The sequence below is a fragment of the Pseudorca crassidens genome, chromosome 6 (assembly GCF_039906515.1).
Source record: "Pseudorca crassidens isolate mPseCra1 chromosome 6, mPseCra1.hap1, whole genome shotgun sequence".
NCBI classification, from domain to species: domain Eukaryota; kingdom Metazoa; phylum Chordata; class Mammalia; order Artiodactyla; family Delphinidae; genus Pseudorca; species Pseudorca crassidens.
This window is the reverse complement of record NC_090301.1, coordinates 73,334,382-73,354,640: the sequence shown is the minus strand read 5'-3', so window position 1 is coordinate 73,354,640 and position 20,259 is coordinate 73,334,382. Positions and strand designations below refer to the sequence as shown.

Sequence of the window (20,259 nt, the reverse complement as noted above, 5' to 3'; positions counted from 1 at the left end):
TTTTTTTTTAATGTTTTATGACTCTATAATAGATTTTTGCTTTGTGGTTACCAGAAACAGAAAAGATCTTATAGATAAAACAGTCCTTTTTATTCTGATAGCAGCTTATCTTTGTTTACCTATAGAGGTTCCACTCTTTTATTCTTCCCCTATTATATTTTTGATATCACAGTTTACTTTTTTATGCCATAAATTCATTAATGTTATAGTAGCTATAGTTATTTTTTGTTTTATATAAACTTCATACTATAAGTGGTTAACAAACCATTCTAACGTAAAGTTACAGTTTTCTCATTCTAATTTTCACCTTTACCAGAGTATTTATGTACTTCTATATGTTTTTGTGTGACTAACTGGCATCTTTTCATTTCAGCTTGAAGAACTCTTTTAGCATTTCTTGCAAGGCAAGTCTATTTATGAACTCCCTCAGTTTTCATTTGGGAAAGTTTTTATTTCTCCTCATAACTGAAGGATAGCTTTGCTGTATATTTTTGGTTGGCAATTTTTATCCTTCAACACTGAATATGTCATTCCTCTCTCTTCTGGCCTGTAGAGTTTATGCAGAGAAGTCCACTGATAGCTTATTTGGGGGTTCCTTTGTAGGTTACTTTTTTCCCCGGTTGCTTTTAAGATTTTTTTTTAATTAAATGATGCTTTTACATCTTTATTTGCTCCATTCTTTTTAATTGCCTTATTCTTCTCTTTTCTTTCTTTTTTTTTTAATTGGGGTATAGTTGTTTTACAGTGTTGTGTCAGTTTCTACTATACAGTGAAGTGGAGTTCTCTGTGCTATACAGCAGGTTCTTATTAGTTATCTATTTTATACATATTAATGTATATATGTCCAATCCCAATCTCCCCATTCATCCCACCCCCCCCCACCCTAAGATTCTTTATCATTTATTTTTGACAGTTTCATTAGACTGTGTCTTGGAGACAGTCTTTTTGCAGTGGGATAAGAGAGTGTTTTATTAGCTTCGTGGACCTGTATGTCCAATTCCTTCCCCAAGTTTGGGAAGTTCTCAGCTATTATTTCTTTAAATAAACTCTACCCCCTTCCCTCTCTCTTCTCTTTCAAATACAATTCATCTTGTATTTGCTTTTCTGATAGAATCTGATAGCTCTCAGAGTTTCTTCACTTTCTAAAAATCTTAGTTCTCTCTAACTGAATCATTTCTAAACTCCTATCCTTCAAGTCACTTATTCCTTCTTCCATCAGATCTATTACTTATGCTTGCTAATGCATTCTTCATCTCATTCACTGAATTCTTCTGCTACAGAATTTGATTCTTTTACAAAATTTCAGTCTCTTTGATAAACAACTTATGGTCATTAAATTCATTCCTGCGTTCATTTATAGCATGTTGAATTTCTTCATAATAACTATTTTGCATTCTTTATCAGATCACAATATTTTATGCCTTTGAGTTCAGTTGCTGGAGAATTACCATTTTCTTTTTGTGATACCATATTTGCTTGATTTTTCATAGTGTTTGAGGTTATGCACCTCTCCTTTTGCTTTTGAAATTGCAGACACTTTTCTTAGTGAAGGATTTGTTTACTTTGGCTGTTACAGGTCAGCAGGCTGGCATTTAAAAATCTTCTTTTGTGTTCCAGAAGATGATGCTATAGCTCAAGTTTTTGATTTTTTCTTACCAGGGTTAGTTCTCAAGGCTGCACTCAGGAGTGCACAAAAAAAGCTGGGAAGTGTGGGCTTAGCACTTGGGGCTTTGGGGGGTGCCCATGACCTGACAGGGAGATCCACAAGTGGGATACTCTCAGAGATCCATGAGTGGACCTCTAAATGAAACCCCAAAGCAGACAGCAGGAAACACATTATTTCAATGCCCTTTGACATTCTTGTCTGCTTCCTTCCCCTTCCTCTCCTACCTTCCAGTCACAGAAATCCCTCCTCAGAAATGCAAGTGCTGCTGGAGACAAACAGGTACCTCCAGCTACTACCCATGCAGCCAGGCAGTCTGTCATTCACCATTTGTGCTTTCCACTTCCTCTGGCAAAGAGGTAGACACTGACCCCAACAAGAGTGTAGAGCACTGCAGTGTCACCCTGGGGGAAACAGGTGCCTCAGTGGGTTCCTTTCTCTCCTCTGCCTTCAAACTCATCTCTGTCCAGCTCTGATGGTGTCCTGGGATCTCCTGTCAGGTTGGCTGGACCTCCACAAATTCTCCATCTCCCATGAGCATCCACTCAGTTTTGTACTCTCCAGGTTCCCCTTTGCCCGATCATGGCAAGTGGGGGTGGGGCAGGCTCACTGACTCTCTTGTATCCACAGCCCCCTCTGAGGTCCTCTCCACCTACTTTCAGATGCAGAGGAGCATAGTAATCACCTGCTGTCCTGGTATAATGTGCAGAAGCACTTTTGTTCAGTTATGGACGTGTAATTAGTTATACACCAAAGAGGAGAGAAAAAAGGAACAACTCATGCTGCCATGGTCCTGACATCACTCCAGAGAAGTCAGTGTTCTGCTTCTTGATCTAGGTGCTGCTTCCATGGGTACAACCAATGTATAAAAATTTATAAGGGACTTCCCTGGTGGTGCAGTGGTTAAGAATCTGCCTGCCAATGCAGGGGACATGGGTTCGAGCCCTGGTCCAGGAAGATCCCACATGCCGCAGAGCAACTAAGCCTGTGTGCCACAACTACTGGGCCTGCACTCTAGAGCCCATGAGCCACAACTACTGAGCCTGCGCACCACAACAACTACTGAAGCCTGCACGCCTAGAGCCCATGCTCTGCAACAAGAGAAGCCACCGCAACGAGAAGCCCTTGCACCGCAATGAAGAGTAGATCCTGCTACCCACAACTAGAGAAAGCCCGTGCGCAGCAACGAAGACCCAATGTAGCCATAAATAAATAAATAAATAAATTTATAAAAAGAATTTTTTTATAAAAATGTATCAAGCTGTACAATTTTATATATGTATATAATACTTCAACAAACTTTAAATGTGACTCCACTCCACTTTTGGTGGGTATATAGCCAAAATAATTGAAAGGAAGGACAAAGAGAAATTTATACACCCAAGTTCATGGCAGCATTACTCACAATAGCCAAAAAGGGGAAGCAACCCAAGTGTCCATCAGCAGATGAATGGATAAACAGAATGTTGTATACACATACAGTGGAGTATTATCAACTATAAAAAGGAAGTAAATTCTGATATATGCTATAACAAAGATGAACCTTGAGGACATTATGCTAAGTGAAATAAGACAGTCTCACAAAAGGACAAATATGAGTGATTCCACTCCTATGAGGTACTTAGAGTAGACAAACTAAAAGGCCTAGAATGATGGTTGCCAGGGATTGAAAATAGTGAGAAATGAAGAGCTATTGTTTGATAGAGTTTCAGTTTTGCAAGATGAAAAGAGTTCTGTGGATGGATGGTGGCAATGGCAGCGTAACAGTGTGAATGTACTTGATAGAACTGAACTGTATACCTAAAAATGGGTAAGATGGTAAAATTTATGTGCATTTTACCACAATCTTTTAAAAGTTAAATGTGACTTTAATATATATTAGTAAATATACTAATGAAGTTATTAACTTACCTCTGGTGAAAATTCCAGAATTTTAACACCTCTACTCTTACTGAGATACTTGAAACTCTACATTTTCAATCCCGCTGAACACTTCAAGAAGTGAAAAAAGCCAACAGTGGACTCTCCCAAAGCAGCAAGGTGAGATGCATAAGACCACTTTCCTCTCACACAGGACCTTATACTAAACAAAATGCTTTGACCTCCTTCCTCCACTTATCCCTTGTGAAGGAGGCAGCTCAGACAAGTCTGTTACCCTCACTTCAAAGCTGGGGAAACTGAACAAGAAAAAAATAAAATCACAGCCACCCCCCCCCCAAAAAAAACCCAAAATCTAAATTTTCTGATACCAAATTCAAACTGGAAGACATCGCCCTAGAACCCTCAGGCTCATTAATAGACTTAAAAAGCAAATTCGACTTACAAGTTAATTTTGTGCTTCTATTGTTCCCACAAGAAAATGCTTTATAATATGTAGATCTTTTTTACATGTTGAAAAACTTCACTTTGACTTGAAAACATTTTATTTAATTTATACAAATAACTACTAAATACAAAAAGTAGATTAAAACAAAATAGTTATTTTTTTCTGCCAGAGTTTAAATGCACATAATGGATAATTCTGAAGAAAATGCATTTTCCCCACAGCGTTCAGGACTAAAATTCTACTGAAATCTTTGCTTCTAAATCAGTAATATATTCGGTGGTGTCACATGGGTAATGGCTAAATACGTTCTGCATATGAACTGAAAAAAAAAGTTACAGTCTACACACATAAATGTGAAGCACTTAAAATGTGAATTTAACGGATAATAAAAGAAAATGTCCATTTCAGAGTATAGTGTTAAAAACATTTCAGTAATAAAATCATAAGACCACATAAAAATAAGCTTTAACATATGCATGAAGCAGTTTTGTAAAAACTGCTACTGCACAAGTAATAAATAATTTGCAAAGTTGTGTATAAACAATTCCTAATGTTCAGCGTCATTGTAAACATCAGCACATGTGTAAAATGCAGCAAAGTCTGACATTATATTTTGTTTTGCCAAATTGAATTCCTATTATCCAAAGACAGACCAGTGGAGTACGGAGCCAATGTTTCCGCAAGTTGGGTCTTTAAAATTAAGAGTAACAGTGCAAGTAAGGAATGCAAAGAATTCCTAGTGCAATAAAGAAGAGAAGCACAGGCAATATTGCTGATTAAAAATTCACCACCTCCTTGAGTTTCCCGTGGGGAGTGTCTAGGAGACCTGTGAAGATATGCAAAGCCACTGTCTTAATGCCCAGATCTCTTTTAGGATTTCTCTGTGTTCCTCCAGTTCCCTACCTTTGCAACAGTGTCTGTCCAACATGAGTCTCTGCAGCGTGAACAGTTTGTGAAATGCCCAGTTCACAGTCATTGAGCGAGGTTAGGGTGGTTTTGGTGTCTCCCCAGCACACAGCCGGGTAAGATGTCGGCCTTGTCAAAGCAGTCATTTGGGGAGGGAGACAGACGGATTCTGTTCTGACAACCAGTCAGGTCAGCATTAGGTCCCAGCTGGACAACGTCAGACCTTCCTTCTTGACACCGTGAAAATGTCAACAGTCAGTTTTCAATTTGTCTAGGGAATTATCAATTTTGGTCAAAGTCTTTTTGATACGCAGGGCTGTGAGTCTGGCAGATGGATTTTGATACCAGCATTCTTTCATCAGCTTGGCCAGGGAGGTTAATGTCTGAGGAGAGAAAGAACCAACACCACAGTGAAAAAGTAGCTGGGCAGATGTTACGTCAACTGTTTCACAGGGCTCTACAGGTCTTGTGAAGTTCAAGTGATGTTATTACCATTTTCCTTACACAAATAATCAAGGCCTTAGCCACTGATAAACCACTCTTGAGTTTCTTAAACTCTGCCCTTTGGACTCCTAATGCTACCAACTGACCATCAAGTCCGTTACACAACACAGGTTGATGGTTTGATGGCGCTAAAAGCCATAACAGTAACCCAGAGTTAAAACTGAAATATGCAAATAGGGTCATTTCTCAATGCCTTAGATTTGCTACTTACTACTTAACAGCAGCAATAAAGATTGTCAGCATTAAACAGCCTATGTTTGGAAGAGATGCAGAGATAGAAAAGAGGTTAAAAAGCATCACTCAGGTCTCTTGGTTTACATGTGAAATTGCAGTCCTAGGGCCAGTGGCATAGTAATGCGTCTCCCAATTCCTGGAGCTAATCAAGGGTAGAAAATCTTGTGAATGTTGTCATTCATTGGCAAGATCTATCAGAAATGGCTCTTTCAAGAATGAGACCATTTTGTGAACCTGCTCAACTAGGTCTAAAGCTCTTCTACATAAAATAGGGAGAGAAAGAAACAGGGCAGATCACTCAAGAACTCTACCAGCTGAAAAATCAAGAGAATGCAAATAGCAAACAGCTAAGTATAGCTCTAAAACTAAGAAAGCATTGCTCTTACCGGGTCTGAGAACCATCTGTTGGGTATGTTGGGCCTCTGTTGATCTACACAGACCACCTTCCTCATATCTTCAAAACTTGGGTCATTGGGAACCACATCATAGAACGGTGGCTTGTAATCCTCCACAATACCTACACACATGGACAAGAATTGTGTTGGGTTAGCAAAAGAGTAGAGGTTCCCAGGGTTGTACTGAGGGTTGCCGCAGGTTACAGCGTTGACAGAAAAAGTACTGATCACCTTCCTCAAACTTCAGGGTGATTCTGAAAGGTACAGGTAGGTCTTAAAATAAGTGGAAAACAAAGCAATAAATAGAAGCCCTGCAGAGAACTGGAGGAACAATAATTGTTAGAAGAAAACATGACTACCTCTCATGTAATTATAACAAAACGCTCCAAGAGTGCATACAAACAGCTCTGCGGTGCCCAACAGGGCACAGGAGACAGAACAAGAGTCCCTTCAGTGATTAAAAAGGACAAAATACCTAAAGAAGGTACACGAATCTAGTGTTTTCAAACCATAAACTGAAATAAAAAGTTGGCCACAACTAGAGCTGGAGGCAAACAAACAATCCAAGGCCATCATCAAAATACCCCTTTTTTTATGATTACTATAAAATAATCCCTCCAACCGGGAGGATGCAAGTAATGTAATATGAAATACTATTTCCTCACTCATTCATTCTGTATGTTCTGAGTACCCTCTGTCATTCACAGCTGTCTGTTTGATGGCTCTATTAATTCCTCTCAGATCAAAGGCACAAAATAAAATGCAGAGGACAGTCTTTTGGAAAGGCAGAAGAATGGCTGAAAAGAATGAACTTTTCCCTTACTCCCAAGCAAATGTGAAAGTTGCTAATTTCAGCTTCTGCCCCTGCATGGTTTCCAATGCCTTAGAAACCTTTTTTCCCAGTAAAATTTCATCAGTTCCTTACTTTTCACAAAGAAAGTAGTTCCACAAAGAGAAAAATTTAAAGCAATAATTTAGAATTAGAAAGTTGATTCTTTCCTTTATAGAAATGAGACCCAGAAAATCCCTTATTTTTCTCTCATCATCAAAGGCCTCAACAGTGAGGACAGTGGATTAGTTTACTGCCCTCTCTCCTTCCTCCATGTAACTTTCTTCTGTTCCTAAATACCTACCAGAGTGATTGTTGGCACAGGTGGGAGGAGGCTGTCTTAATAATTTTTAAGTTTTTCTAGCTCCTATAAGCTACCTGAAAAGCTGCAATCGCCTTTTCATTTATCAAAGAAATTAACAGTGAGAAGTTGTTCTCACAAATCCCACTTAAAGACAAACCATTTATGAAAAAGATTAGTCACGATAAGGAACATCTGTTAAATACTACAGTTCTGTTAAACTACATAGATTCAAGAATTTATTTTAAAAATGGAATGTAGTCTAAATTTAAAAATTCTAGTTGATATTAAGACTTACCATTAACTTACCCACATTGCTTGACTGTGTTTGTAATGTGTATTAGTCAGTGGAGTAAAACCTTTCCTGACAAACGGTAAACAGTTCAGATTGGGCATAAACCACTGCTTTCAGAAGTCTTGAGATACCTCATCTCAGAGACCTTACCTACTTCTCTTGTAAGGACCCCAGGAAGCATTCAACAATATTTTAATTCTTTTCAGTACCTGTATTACTAGGAGACATCACATAAAATACAGCTGGACACAGACCAGCAAGATAATTTATACCTTTATCAGGGCCACATGCACTTATAAGAAACAGTAGGATTGTGCCCATCACCACCTCTCAACTTTTCTGAAGGAGAATACATTTAATAGCCTGGCTTCAGTCTTTAAAAATCTAGCATAACAGCCAGCTATTTGAAGTAATTTGCCTGGCTAGCTTGGGAAGGGTTATGGGAACATCAATTTTTCTATAAATGCGAAAGAAAAAAAGCATGGCTGGATTTTTAAAACATAGGATCTGGGGATACTCAACAATAAAATTCACTATACAAAGATGAAGTTTTCCCTTGGGTTTATATTTCCCATATTTTAATCTTATGAAATACTGCCATGTTTTAACAAAAGGAATCAAGTTTAAAAAGACCATTTAATGATCATGCCTGGAACTTAGTCATGCCTTTTTTGTCAACCATTGGTCAAATTGTTGACTGTTTCCATCTGATGTTGGTCATGCTTTCCCAGCATAAAATAAACCTGGTATTAAACTCCAGCAGTTATATGGAACACCCTCTGGTCAAGGAAAGCAATTATTTCAATCAATATAAAGTATATTACATACTGACCATGTGTGGAACACCATTCTAAATGTTGAGGATGATAAAAGTATAAGACATACTCTCAGTTTTCAAGGAACTCAAAGTCTAGTGGAAGATGAGAACAAGTCCCTCTCTTTTCTACTTTAGATAATGGAAATCTTGTTTAAAAAAAAAAAAAAAACCTCAAAAATGTTTTTCACCCCTTTGTATACTTTATATCTTGAAAGGCAAAGATAGATTGGAAATTCTCACTAAGTTTTACTTGCGAGTTCCTAAATTGGCTCATAAACCATTTTGGTCCCTTAAACTGTATGAGCCAGAGGTTGTCCTTGGCACTAGGGATATAAAAATAAAGATGTGATGTTGGTGATGAGACTAATGGGAAAGGAAGACACGAAAAAAAATTACAAAGTAGGACCAGGGAGAAGAGGTTGGGGGGGGGAGGGGCATGGTGTTCAATGGGTTTCAGAGAACTAAACACCTGTGTGTGGTTTAAATACCAGATATAAACCAGGTGCCATGGAAGCACAAGTAAGCTTTCTGGGAGCTAGGGCCTGGCTGAACACAGAAAGATGAGTTTTCAAGAAAGAGGAGAGGATGGGACAAGAATACGCCAAGGAGGGGGGCAATCCAGGTTGGGGGCCAGTGATATGGGACAAAGACAAGGGGTTACAAATGATCCTCCCGTGTTGGAGAGGAGGGAAATTCCCTGTAGCTGAAATCAGTGCACACGGTGGTGGAGAGGGTGAGCGGTCAGGGTCGGACTGTGAAATTACCTGTGTTGTCAAGGTAGGAAGTTACTTACAACTGTTCCTCACTCTGCCAGAGAAAAAGTGGACTCTCAGTCCTTTTACAACAGCACCCAACAACTGCCAAATCGTGAGCCAGCGAACAGAACAGCGTGAATTCAGGAAAAGCGCCTAAAAATACAAAGGACTTCGAGTGCCAAAGGAGTGGTACAAGCAACAGAGGATCCAGGAATGCAGTGGAAGAGGAGCTCTTAAACAGTGGTCAGGAAGGACGAACCGTGCCAGCCCTCGCTTTTCCACGGTAGGGGCTGCGACTCGAAGGGCCGCAGAAAGAATCAGAGAAACTATTCATAACCTCCTCCCCACAGCTTTGGGCATGTGTATCTGATTTATACAATTTTTTTTTTCCTGGACATGTGTCTAACTGAAAGTTTTCTCTTCTCTGGGGCAAATATATCTTTACCAGCAATATCCCTATCATTAATTTGCTGCATGGTTCTGAGTAAACCCCTTAATTGCCAGGCCTTAGTTCCAACACCTTCAAAGTACACATCACAAAGCGAATGTGCAGATTAATAAGAACAACCTAGAAACAACCTTCAAACCCCATGAAATGCCAGAGGGGTCTTTCTAAAAATGCAAGTCTCTGGAAACAAGGCCTTCCTCATGACCCTCCCTACCCAAACCAGTAGCTTTGGGCTCTCAAAGCTTTGGGGATTTCTCAATTGCAGATAAGGGGCTGTGGACTTGGCCATCATTTGAATAATCTGAAGGTGAGGCAAAGACAGATGCAGGGGATGTCAGAATCATGCAGATCACAGCCTGCCTTTCCTTCAGAAAAAGAAGCTGAGGACCACCCAGGGGAAACGTACTTGTCCAAGTTCACAGCTACCTAATGACAAACATTAACCTGAATCCAATTCCCTGTTTGTATTCTAGAATTCTTCCCAACAAGCCCACGATGGGATAATGCATTGATCTCGTCACAAGGGCCTGCTCACTTCATGTCCGCGGTCTCTCTTCACTGCACTGCAGCTTGGGTGGACACCCAGGTAACAGGCAAGGGGGGCAGGATCCCCAGCATCCGCATCCCTGCAGAGAGCTGCTGTTAACAGTGAACTCCTACAGGAACTATGAAGCCCTTCAGACATTGGAACATTACGACTAAAGCCATTTTACAGAGAATGAGAGTGGTTCATGTTGGGCTTCTGATAGTACTCTAAGTTAATACAGTGTTTCCCTCAGGGGTGGCCTGTGAGAAAATTAGATATGGTTCAAGGACAAAACTTTTTTGTCTTATTAAATAACTGCGTATGTATTATTAACGTTACCTTCCATTTAATGCCATGGGATAACTGGTTTTCCCACTTCCAGTAGTGACGTTAATTTCCTTTTAAAAAGAAATGTTTGAAAAAGTTAGCTGACTTAAATGATTAAGAAAATAATGGTACAAGGGACATTTGGATATGAAAAGAAATCATAAAGGTAGTACGTGTATGAGAGAATCTTGGGAAACACTGTTTTCAGAGAGGCATTTTTTTCCTGGTAGGAAGAGGATTCAAAAAGGTATATCAACTATTTGTGTCACTTTGCTTATTAACATTCCTCACAGAAGGATTTCAAACACAGTTTTCAAGCCATGGCCAACATCAAAAACGACTAATATATAAACGGATGGAGCTGTTCACAGCAGAGGGGACGACAGCCCAGGGGGTTCTGGTGGCCCTTGGTGCTGCCTTGCTGCTGGAGGTTTCAGAGAACCAGTACCTCAGGCACTCCTGTAACCAACAAGGCGCACTAGCTGGGAAGCCCTGCCTCTCCCCAAGGCAGGTACTCCTTTCAGAAACAGGAACAGAGCTGGCAGGACAGCTCTGTTCCCTGCTAAGTGAAGTATCTGTGTGGCAGTGATGACCTCATCCTGCTATCCCCCCTACAATTCATGGGCATATGGAACCATGCACATTATTCAAATCAAGACTAAACGCATTATCTGAAGTCTGTTAAAAGTAATTTCTGTTACTGGGATTCTCAGCAGTGTGGCATAGCCAAAATAAATGGTTCACAGATTGCTTCACAGGCCCTACTAAAAATATTTATGAATGTGACAGTTGTCAGAAGAAAGGTCAAAGGGCCTAGGTCAAAGGGCCTAGGAGAGATGCACAGCCATGCTCTGAGTTAAGCTTTGACAAGACGCCTTACACCTCACACACCCTCAGACCTAGAGGGAGAAGCTCCAGAAGACATCAAGCGTTTGCTATCTGTAGAGGTCTCATGAGAAGAAGAAGGTATCAATCACCGGATGCTGGGGCTGTTCCAAGGTTGGCACCACAGATACTTGTCCTGGTGGGGACACCTGCTGTTAAAGATGTGTCAGGGAAGCGAGACCAGTAAGCAGTGAACAATACCCAGTAAAGTTCTGCTGGCCTCTGCTTATTTTGTCGTGACGTCAGTTGACTGCCCTCCTTTGGTCTAGATCTTTAAACCAGGGACACAAAATTCCAGGAATCAGTGAGAGAAAAATCCCACCTCCATATTCCTGCCCCCAACCACTCACCTAAAAGCTCAAACGAAATAAAACAAACCTGAAAGAAATTGCTTGAATGAATACTAAAAATTTTCCCTAATATGAGTCTTCCCTTTGTTCAAACCTTAATATACACTAAGGTAGTGAAATGAAATCGTGAAACACACTGGATATTAAGTTGCTGAAGAAAATCAGAGTTGTCATGGTTTCCATATACAAGCCCATTGTGCTCAGGAACTTGAAGCACACGCCATTCCTTATTTAGCAAGCCCAAGGGCTTCTTAGAAGAGGTTTTCCAAAGAATGTGCGCCAAACATAAGCTTATTCTAACAAGTATTCCCTAGTCCCCACCCCATTAAGAGATGCAGCTCAGCCAGCAGGGTTTTTTCAACGAGATACAAGTGCTTTTTGACACATTTCAACACTGGATTCCATCACAAAATGGAATAACCAAAGCCAGTCACTGAAACAAAAATATGTCCACATAGCCCTCCTGTGGGCAGCGAAGAGGAGACACGTGAAGGGTATAGCAGAGGCTCATGCTGCCTGCATGATGCCACAGTCAAAGATGCGCTACAGGAGGATCAGGGAAGATCATTTTAGTTAGCTTTTAAATCCATGAGCAGCTGTGGCCACAGTATTAGTGCAAAACAACTCTGGCGTTTCTGCATACAGGGATCCAACCAAGGTGTGACACCGAAGGCTGAGGTTCCAGAGAGAGGACTTCTAATCTCAAGAGGGAACTGCTGCAGGATGCTTGGATGGGGCTACTAGAAGTTTCTGATCAGACCAAAGCTAAATGGCACACGTGAAGAGCCATGATGCACCCATTTATCTGTGGAATCCACGTGTCAATTTCTGTCTTCACACCACACTGAACCCAGGTAACCAGAAATCAGTGTGTCTGCAGAACTATAAAAGTATTTTTGCCAGAGAAGTAGCAAAAATCTTGAAAGAAAGGCCAAGGCCTAGCTACAAGACTCAAAGGAGAAAGGGACCCCTCTTCAGCTTGGAAGAGAGAGGAAGCTTCACCTGAAGCATAAGAACACAAATCAGGAAATCCTGCTCAGATGGGCTGTGTCAGCATCCCAGGGACAGTCTTTATTTCCTGGCCTGGGTGAGACCGATACATTCCATTTTAACCTGAGATCCCAAGAGTACGGTCGCTGACCTAGCAGCACAGCATCACCTGGGGCCCTGCTAGAAAGGGAGATCCTGGGTCCAGACCTAGACCTACTAAATCAGAAACTCTTGGGGACGGTTCAGTACTCTGTGTTTCTAGGTGATTCTGCTGCACACTCTCTGGCTTAAGAACTAGTGATTCAAGCAAACCCCTGCCTTAGATTCATATAGAAAATTCACCCGGAAATGGTGAGAAAATGGCTTTCCTTCTGACCAATTCCAAATTCAGTGTCAAACTAAACACAAACAGTAAATTCCAAAAGACACTACTGAGAAATTTTCAGATGTGAAAATGGACTTAACTCTCATTCCTGTACAGAAACAGCAGGAAGTTTATTATTATTAGCAAAGAAATGTAAAATTCCTATGAAAACACAAAATGCGACATATTTTTATACTCATGGTTCACTTGAGGACTGTATTACTCCAAGAGAACTATCTGGTCATCAGTTTTTATAATGGACTCAGAAACTCAAAGATGCATAATTATAATGACCTCCCTAAGATATTCATATATTTAAATGAGGTACATTTAGTATGCAATAATTTCAAATATATATATCCTTTAATGTCAGTTCTTAAAGCTAGTAAGAAAGTGAAATAGGTACATCACACCCTGGGGTGAGCGGGATATTATAAATTAGAACAACTCATATGGAAAGCAACTTGGCAGTTATGTGTGAAGCCATAAAAACATCCAAATTCTTTGACCAAATAGGTCTACTTTCCTTCAGATTAAGAAGAATTCCCCAAATGAAAAAGTTGTATGAACAAAGATGTCTACATGGAGGAAAGAGGATGTCTGACAACATAGAAATGGTTAAATTAATGAAATATCATGAGACCATCTAAAATAAAAACAGACTAACATTTAAAAAACAGAAATGAAAAAGATGATACAGAATTATATTTACACTATGATTACAACTAAGTAAAAAAATATGTACATGGTTGCATAGAGAAGAAGGGGAAAGAAACATGAATACTGGAAGGTAAAGGCAAATTTTTCTTTCTACTCATTTTTCTGTTTGGGGGTATAGTAATAATGAAAATATTAACAGGTATGCAAGCAGCACTGAACACTTTCAAGTTTGAGTTTGGATAAACTGATTTGTGTGTGTGTGTGCATGTGAATATTCATGGAAGAAGGAGGACTAGAGAAAGAGAAGGGGAAATATCAAATTAGTCATTGCCAAGGGACAGTAGCTGATTTAAAATGAGACATGACATACCCTTACCTCCCCCTAAAAATCAAAGCACACCATAGAACAGAAGCGCAACCCACAAAATTTTAGGAACAATCTAAACCATGACGTAAGGGGGAGATCAGTAAATCAGAAAGCAACCAAAATAGTCTCTCTTCCTCTACCCTTCACGATATTTTTTCCAAAAATAATGTGAAACACAGGATAGATCAAGAAAACTATTTGTTGAGCTATATTTTAAACTGACGGCTCTATTCTCCAACTGACTCCTATTAATCACAGCTGATCTTTGAAAGCCATTTGGGTTTAAGCCTGCGACACAGGGAACAAATTTGCAACATGAGTTCTTACAAAGCCCAAAGCCCAAGTTTCTGCCAAGTTTGCCTTTCATCACGCAGGCTTGCCTGGCATGGCTCCAGCACCCATAGCTGGACTGGACTATCCTGGCCTTGGAATATTAACTTCCTCTTCGTCTGGGGCAAGTTCCCCCACACACAGTTTATAATGACACCAGTCCTTCTCTAAAGTGTTTAAAATAAACTAATTAGAATCTGATTTTCAACTCTAAGGCACTCAAGAATTATAAGGGATGGGGATGGGGAAATGAAGTCGCTGTGCAATTTCAGGCAAAGTTCAGAACTTGATAAATCAGCAAAACAATCACTCTGTTGCAAACAATTCTCAAGGCACTTGAATGGCACAAAATGCAAGTCAGTAGCTCTCAACAATTGAGAAACAGTTACCAAGAAAATGTTCATGACTCCTTCCAAAAACAAAAAACAAAAAAAACTTTAAAAGCACTGTCTGGTTACAATGCATGTATGTTTATGTTTAATTTAAAACATTGTCTTTGATACCCTTAAGAGTGTTAAAAGCAAACACACTCTGCTGCTGTTACGGAGGAAAAAAACTACCACAAAGCCTTGCCAATTTAAATTATTGCACACTAAAACTATGTTACATTACCCCAATTTCACTTAGCTCACAGAACCAGAACTTCCACTCTCTGGCTATTATTCTTAAAAATTGTAAGTTACCCCCAAAATTTCAATCCTTACAAGAAACTATGAGTGGAAGGTGGGATGGAGCACATATGTCAGTGACTTCATGCACTATTTAATACTTCAAATCTAGGATTCCAGTGGGTCCCAGGAGGGTAAAATATCTCCTGAAAATGAATATTAATTTAAGTATATAGCATTTTCTTCTGTTTTCCTGGAACAATTTCAGACACATTCTTTTTGCAGTAGGACTTCCAGTTGTGAAGGTATGAAGAGGTCAATTTAGTCGATTCGAGAGATTCTGCTATAATAACCACTTTGTGGGTAGATGGGGCATGTGCTATTTGAATGCGGATATGTAGTGCTTTCAGAATACAGTGAACTTAAAGTTCAACAATGTATTTGTGGCTGATTTGAAAGATGGAGGTGAAAGTTCACTGTAGGGAATATGGGTAAAAAATTATCGATAGACATATGCTTCCCTAGCTGCTAAGGCAACACCGTTTCATAAAGCTTATTTATAAGAGGACCAGCACGAGCCTCCTATTCAGGGCTTCCTGAATGTAAACTTCACTTACTTTGCAGGTACAGCCTGCTTCTTACAAACGAGTGAATTCTGAGTGTGCAACCTGAATCTTTTCTCAGTAATCCAAACTTAAGAAGTAAAAATATCTATAATAGCAGAATTCACACTTAGATTTCCTTGAAGCTCTCACGATAAAACTCACTTGGGAAAAGAGCAAAGAAGGAGGAAGGGTGGGAAAAAAAAGGCAGAATAAGGACGGAGGAAGGAAAAATAAAATATGGACTGATAAAAACAAACCAAGGAATAAGTAGTCTCTTGCAGAAATACTTTTTCCACCACGGTTTCCCCTCCTGCAGTTAAAACAGACTGCCATCATGCGCCTTCTACCTACCAGCCATAAAGCAAGTATAAATGCCAACAGCTTCACAAGCATGATTCACGCAACAGTGTGTACTTAAATATTTCCTTTGCCCTTTTAAAGGTAGCAGAACAAAGAGGACTCAGACAAGGGCAATATTATCTGAGATCAGATACCTACCATTGCTCACCATCCGCCGGGCCACTTCCCACAAGACAAGTCCAAAGGCCCAAATATCGACTCTCTTATAAGAATCGAAACAATCCACCTGGATGGTTTCATCTAGAACTTCGGGGGCCATGTAGCGTTTGGTGCCCACACGGGGGTTGTTCCCCACGTCGAGCTGATTGGTGCTCTGGGAATGCATGACTGCCAGGCCTGAAAGGAAGAAGACAACATTGTCAATCTGCTCCCTTCCTTTCTCACAGACGGCTGCTGAAGGATTTTAAACCAAACCCAACGAACAGCGCCCTCTTGTGGCATCCATGGTGACTGCCGCATTACACCCAGAGTCATCTCTGGAGTACCCTTGTGATGACTTCCGTTGAGAGCAGGAAATAGGGCTGATGCCAGAAACATTCTGAGGCTCTTAGGTTAATAGATGAACCTCAGAGACAAAAAGTTTGGGGTAAATAATAAACTAATACACCAAACCAATAGGAGGCCAGTGTTCGAAATGCACAGGAAAACAGACTCACTTGTCAAATGGGAGCCTCCAAGTGGCTTAAATAACAAGGAGCAAATTAAGCTCTCAGGCTCCAGCACAGCTCCCACTAGACTGCAAACACAAACTTCAAACCATGTGAGGCAGGGACTTTGAGGTAATTTATCATTACATAAAGGGCCGACTGCCCCGGGCCCTGCTCCATCCCTGAAAAAGGGCCGCTCATCTGAACAGTAACGTGGACCAAACCCACAGGGCTTTCTCTGCAGCCACATGTACAGAGAACATTAAGCTGGCCCTCAATTCAAAGCACAACTATCACGTTAAATGATTTTGAAGCACTATCTTAAACCATGACTCATGTCCGAATTCCTCAGCCAGTTAGAGAGACCCAGCATTCCTCACAGACCAAGGGTAATAGACAGATTCGTGCATGGTTTATTTGAGAATGGAATTACTTTTTGATGCGTGTGCAGACCAACTGAAAGTGATTCCTGTAACACTCAAAATAATGAAAATTGCCAAACTGGAGCAAGCAGACCATGTACACCTTTGTAACCCAGCGGGGATCCGTCAAGTCATCTGTGGAGAATGCTTCTCCTCCCACTCCGTGGCTTTGCGTGGGTGAGATGATGACTCCATATAAAGCAAGGGAGATAGCACGTATGTTATCTCAGCCTCAATACCAAAGATACTGGCAACTGCGTTTGACTAAATCAGACTGGTTCCTCTTCTCATTTTTATAAGCAACCCTAAGATTCTATGGCCATTACGAACATTTCACAAACCATAATGCCCCTCCACCATTTCCAGAACCACAGAGTAAAGATAACAGAATACAAAAAAGGTGAAGTGTAAATAGAGAATAGAAATACTAGCTGTGGTGGTTTAAAAATACATCCACAAGTGTTTTGAAACTTCTCCCTTCACGAGGGGAAACTCAATTCCTCATGCCTTGAGCGTGGGCTGGACTACCAAACAGAATATGGCCGAAGAGTGTGTGTATCTTTAAGATTAGGGCATAGAAGGCATATGGCTTCCTGTTTGCTCTCTCTGGGCTCATTCGTAGTGTTATGAGGACACTCAAGCAGCCCCGTGGACAGGACCACATGACAAGGAACTGAGGCTTCCCATCAACAGCCATGTGAGTGAGCCATCCTAGAAGTTCCTCCAGGCCCGACCAAGCCTTCAGATGCCTGCAGCCCTGACTGATGGTATGACTGTTACCCCTGTCAGATCCTGAGCCAGAACCACAGACCTGAGTTGTTCCAAGACTGCTGACCGACTGTGTGAGATAATAAACTTGTGTTATTTTAAGCTGCTAAGTTTTAGAGGTAATTTGTTTCCCAGTAATCCATAATTATTACACTAACTAAAGAGACAAACCAACCAAATGCAACGTGCCTCAATTCTTGTTTGAAAAAACTGGAAAAATTTGAAAATGGCTATTAAATGATATTAAAGCATAATCAATAACTTTTAGGTGTGATAAACTGTGATTATGCAAGAGAAGTATATTTAGGGGATGCACTTTGAAGTATTTAGTAGTAAAGAGTTGTGACTTTGCAACTTTTCTTTTCTTTTTTTTTTTTTTTGCGGTACGCGGGCCTGTCACTGCTGTGGCCTCTCCCGTTGCGGAGCACAGGCTCCGGACGCGCAGGCCCAGCGGCCATGGCTCACGGGCCCAGCTGCTCCGCGGTATGTGGGATCTTCCCGGACCAGGGCATGAACCCGTGTCCCCTGCATTGGCAGGCGGACCCTCAACCACTATGCCACCAGGGGAGCCCTGCATCTTATTTTCAAATGAATTTGCAAACATATACACTCAGCCACATACAAATAAAGCAAATTTGGCAACATTTTAATAACTGCTGAATCTAGGTGTTGTGGATATGAATGACCATCATACTACTTTTTCAATCTTTCTTAATGCTTGAATTTTTCTGTGATCAAAAGTGAGGAAAATACAATACTGGTATTTTTGCTAAAATACTGGAAGTTTTACAGTATTAATAATAGAACATAATTTCTAACAAGTGATCCTTAATTTCTAGGTATAAAGTAAAAAATTAATATAAATTGCAGTCTTACAGGAGCTGTCTCCTGTACTACCAATCTACTTCCCTGAATAATGACCCCTTAACACAGATTTCTGTATGAAACCGTGAATACAGCTGGAAAGCTATAGGTCAAAATAAATGTAATTAAATAATTAATTAGTTGGATTTGCTAATTCCCCCCAAGTCCCATAAACCAAAACCAACAGCTGCCTCAATGTGTCTATCTTCCCTTGGCCTCAGGACTAGAACAGCAGCTACCATTTGAATGACTATTTGCCAAGCATTTATAAAATTTCTGAATCTCATAAGAATTGTGTGAGGTGGGCATAATTGACTTTTAGTAACATGAATAATACATAAACACACTATTATAAAAGTTTCAAACAACAGAGACATTCAAGGCACGGTGTCAAACACTGAAGTCCCCCTTGCTAAGCCCCCCACCCTTGCCCCTGAGTGTAAGCAGGTCAGCACTTAGGGCAGGTAAATAGATAGATGAAAAAACCTGTACAAAAATACTGGATCAGGGACTTCTCTGGTGGCGCAGTGGTTAAGAATCTGCCTGCCAATGCAGGGGACGTGGGTTCGAGCCCTGGTCTGGGAAGATCCCACATGCCGTGGAGCAACTAAGCCCATGCGCCACAACTACTGAGCCTGCGCTCTGGAGCCCGCGAGCCACAACTACTGAGCCCGCACGCCTAAAGCCCGTGCTCTGCAACAAGAGAAGCCACCACAATGAGAAGCCCACGCACCGCAACGAAGAGTAGCCCCCGCTCGCCGCAACTAGAGAAAGCCCGCGTGCAGCAACGAAGACCCAATGCAGCCAAACATAAATTTATTAATTAAAAAAATACTGGGTCGGGCTTCCCTGGTGGCACAGTGGTTGAGAGTCCACCTGCCGATGCAGGGGACGTGGGTTCGTGCCCCGGTCCGGGAAGATCCCACATGCTGCGGAGCGGCTGGGCCGGTGAGCCATGGCCGCTGGGCCTGCGCGTCCGGAGCCTGTGCTCCGCAACGGGAGAGGCCACGACAGTGAGAGGCCCGCATACCGCAAAAAAAAAAAAAAAAAAAACTGAGTCAATAATTGGGAAACTCAAATCACCTTAGCTCCATGAGCCATGGCACAGCCATAAGTCTTCTACACCACAACAAAAACGTTAGGGTCATGCCTCCTTATACTTGGAAAACACCGTCAAATAATTTCTCAACATGAACACAAGGACTTTAAAGGGATAAAGAAAAATTTTATTTGAAAAAAATTTATTTGAAAGAAATTTTCCTATGTCAAATCCCTTGTGTTTAAAAACAATTTTATCATCTATGTAATTAGAGCTAACACTGCCTAAACGTTTATCCATGTAACAATAACTATAATGATACGAAAATAAGAGCGACCATTTTTTATTCAAGGAGAGTGAGTATCCTCAGTAGTCCACTGAAATGAATAACCAAAATTACAATTCAGTTCTCGTTAGCATAATTATTCAGCCAATATTCTAGGGGTCTAGGATGAATAGGCTTTATAGAGAATGCCACTATAAATGAAAATAATCTTATTTATAATGCAGTTAAAGCTACATTAAGCATCACCCTAACACCGTAAGAATGAGATATGCCAGCAGGGCAAATGGTAAATTAGTTTGGGGATTTTTTTTCCCCCTCTTTCTTTGATTGATAATTTTGCCTTGGTTACAGAACAACGTTATAAACCATTTTTAAGACCAATTCATTC

The 20,259-nt window shown here is 40.6% G+C and overlaps 1 protein-coding gene across 2 annotated transcripts in view; it reads right to left on the bottom strand.

Moving 5' to 3' along the window:
* Positions 1–4,068: 4,068 nt before the first annotated feature.
* The window catches only part of ACVR1 (activin A receptor type 1), a 126,833-nt gene continuing 110,642 nt past the window's right edge, over positions 4,069–20,259 (bottom strand). For both annotated transcript variants that reach the window (XM_067741872.1, XM_067741870.1), the window contains 3 exons: positions 15,984–16,181; positions 6,020–6,150; positions 4,069–5,278 (listed from right to left, as the gene is read on the bottom strand). In XM_067741872.1, the coding sequence (XP_067597973.1) occupies positions 5,144–5,278; positions 6,020–6,150; positions 15,984–16,181 (464 nt within the window). In that variant the 3' untranslated portion in view covers positions 4,069–5,143. The remainder of the gene's footprint in view (positions 5,279–6,019; positions 6,151–15,983; positions 16,182–20,259) is intronic.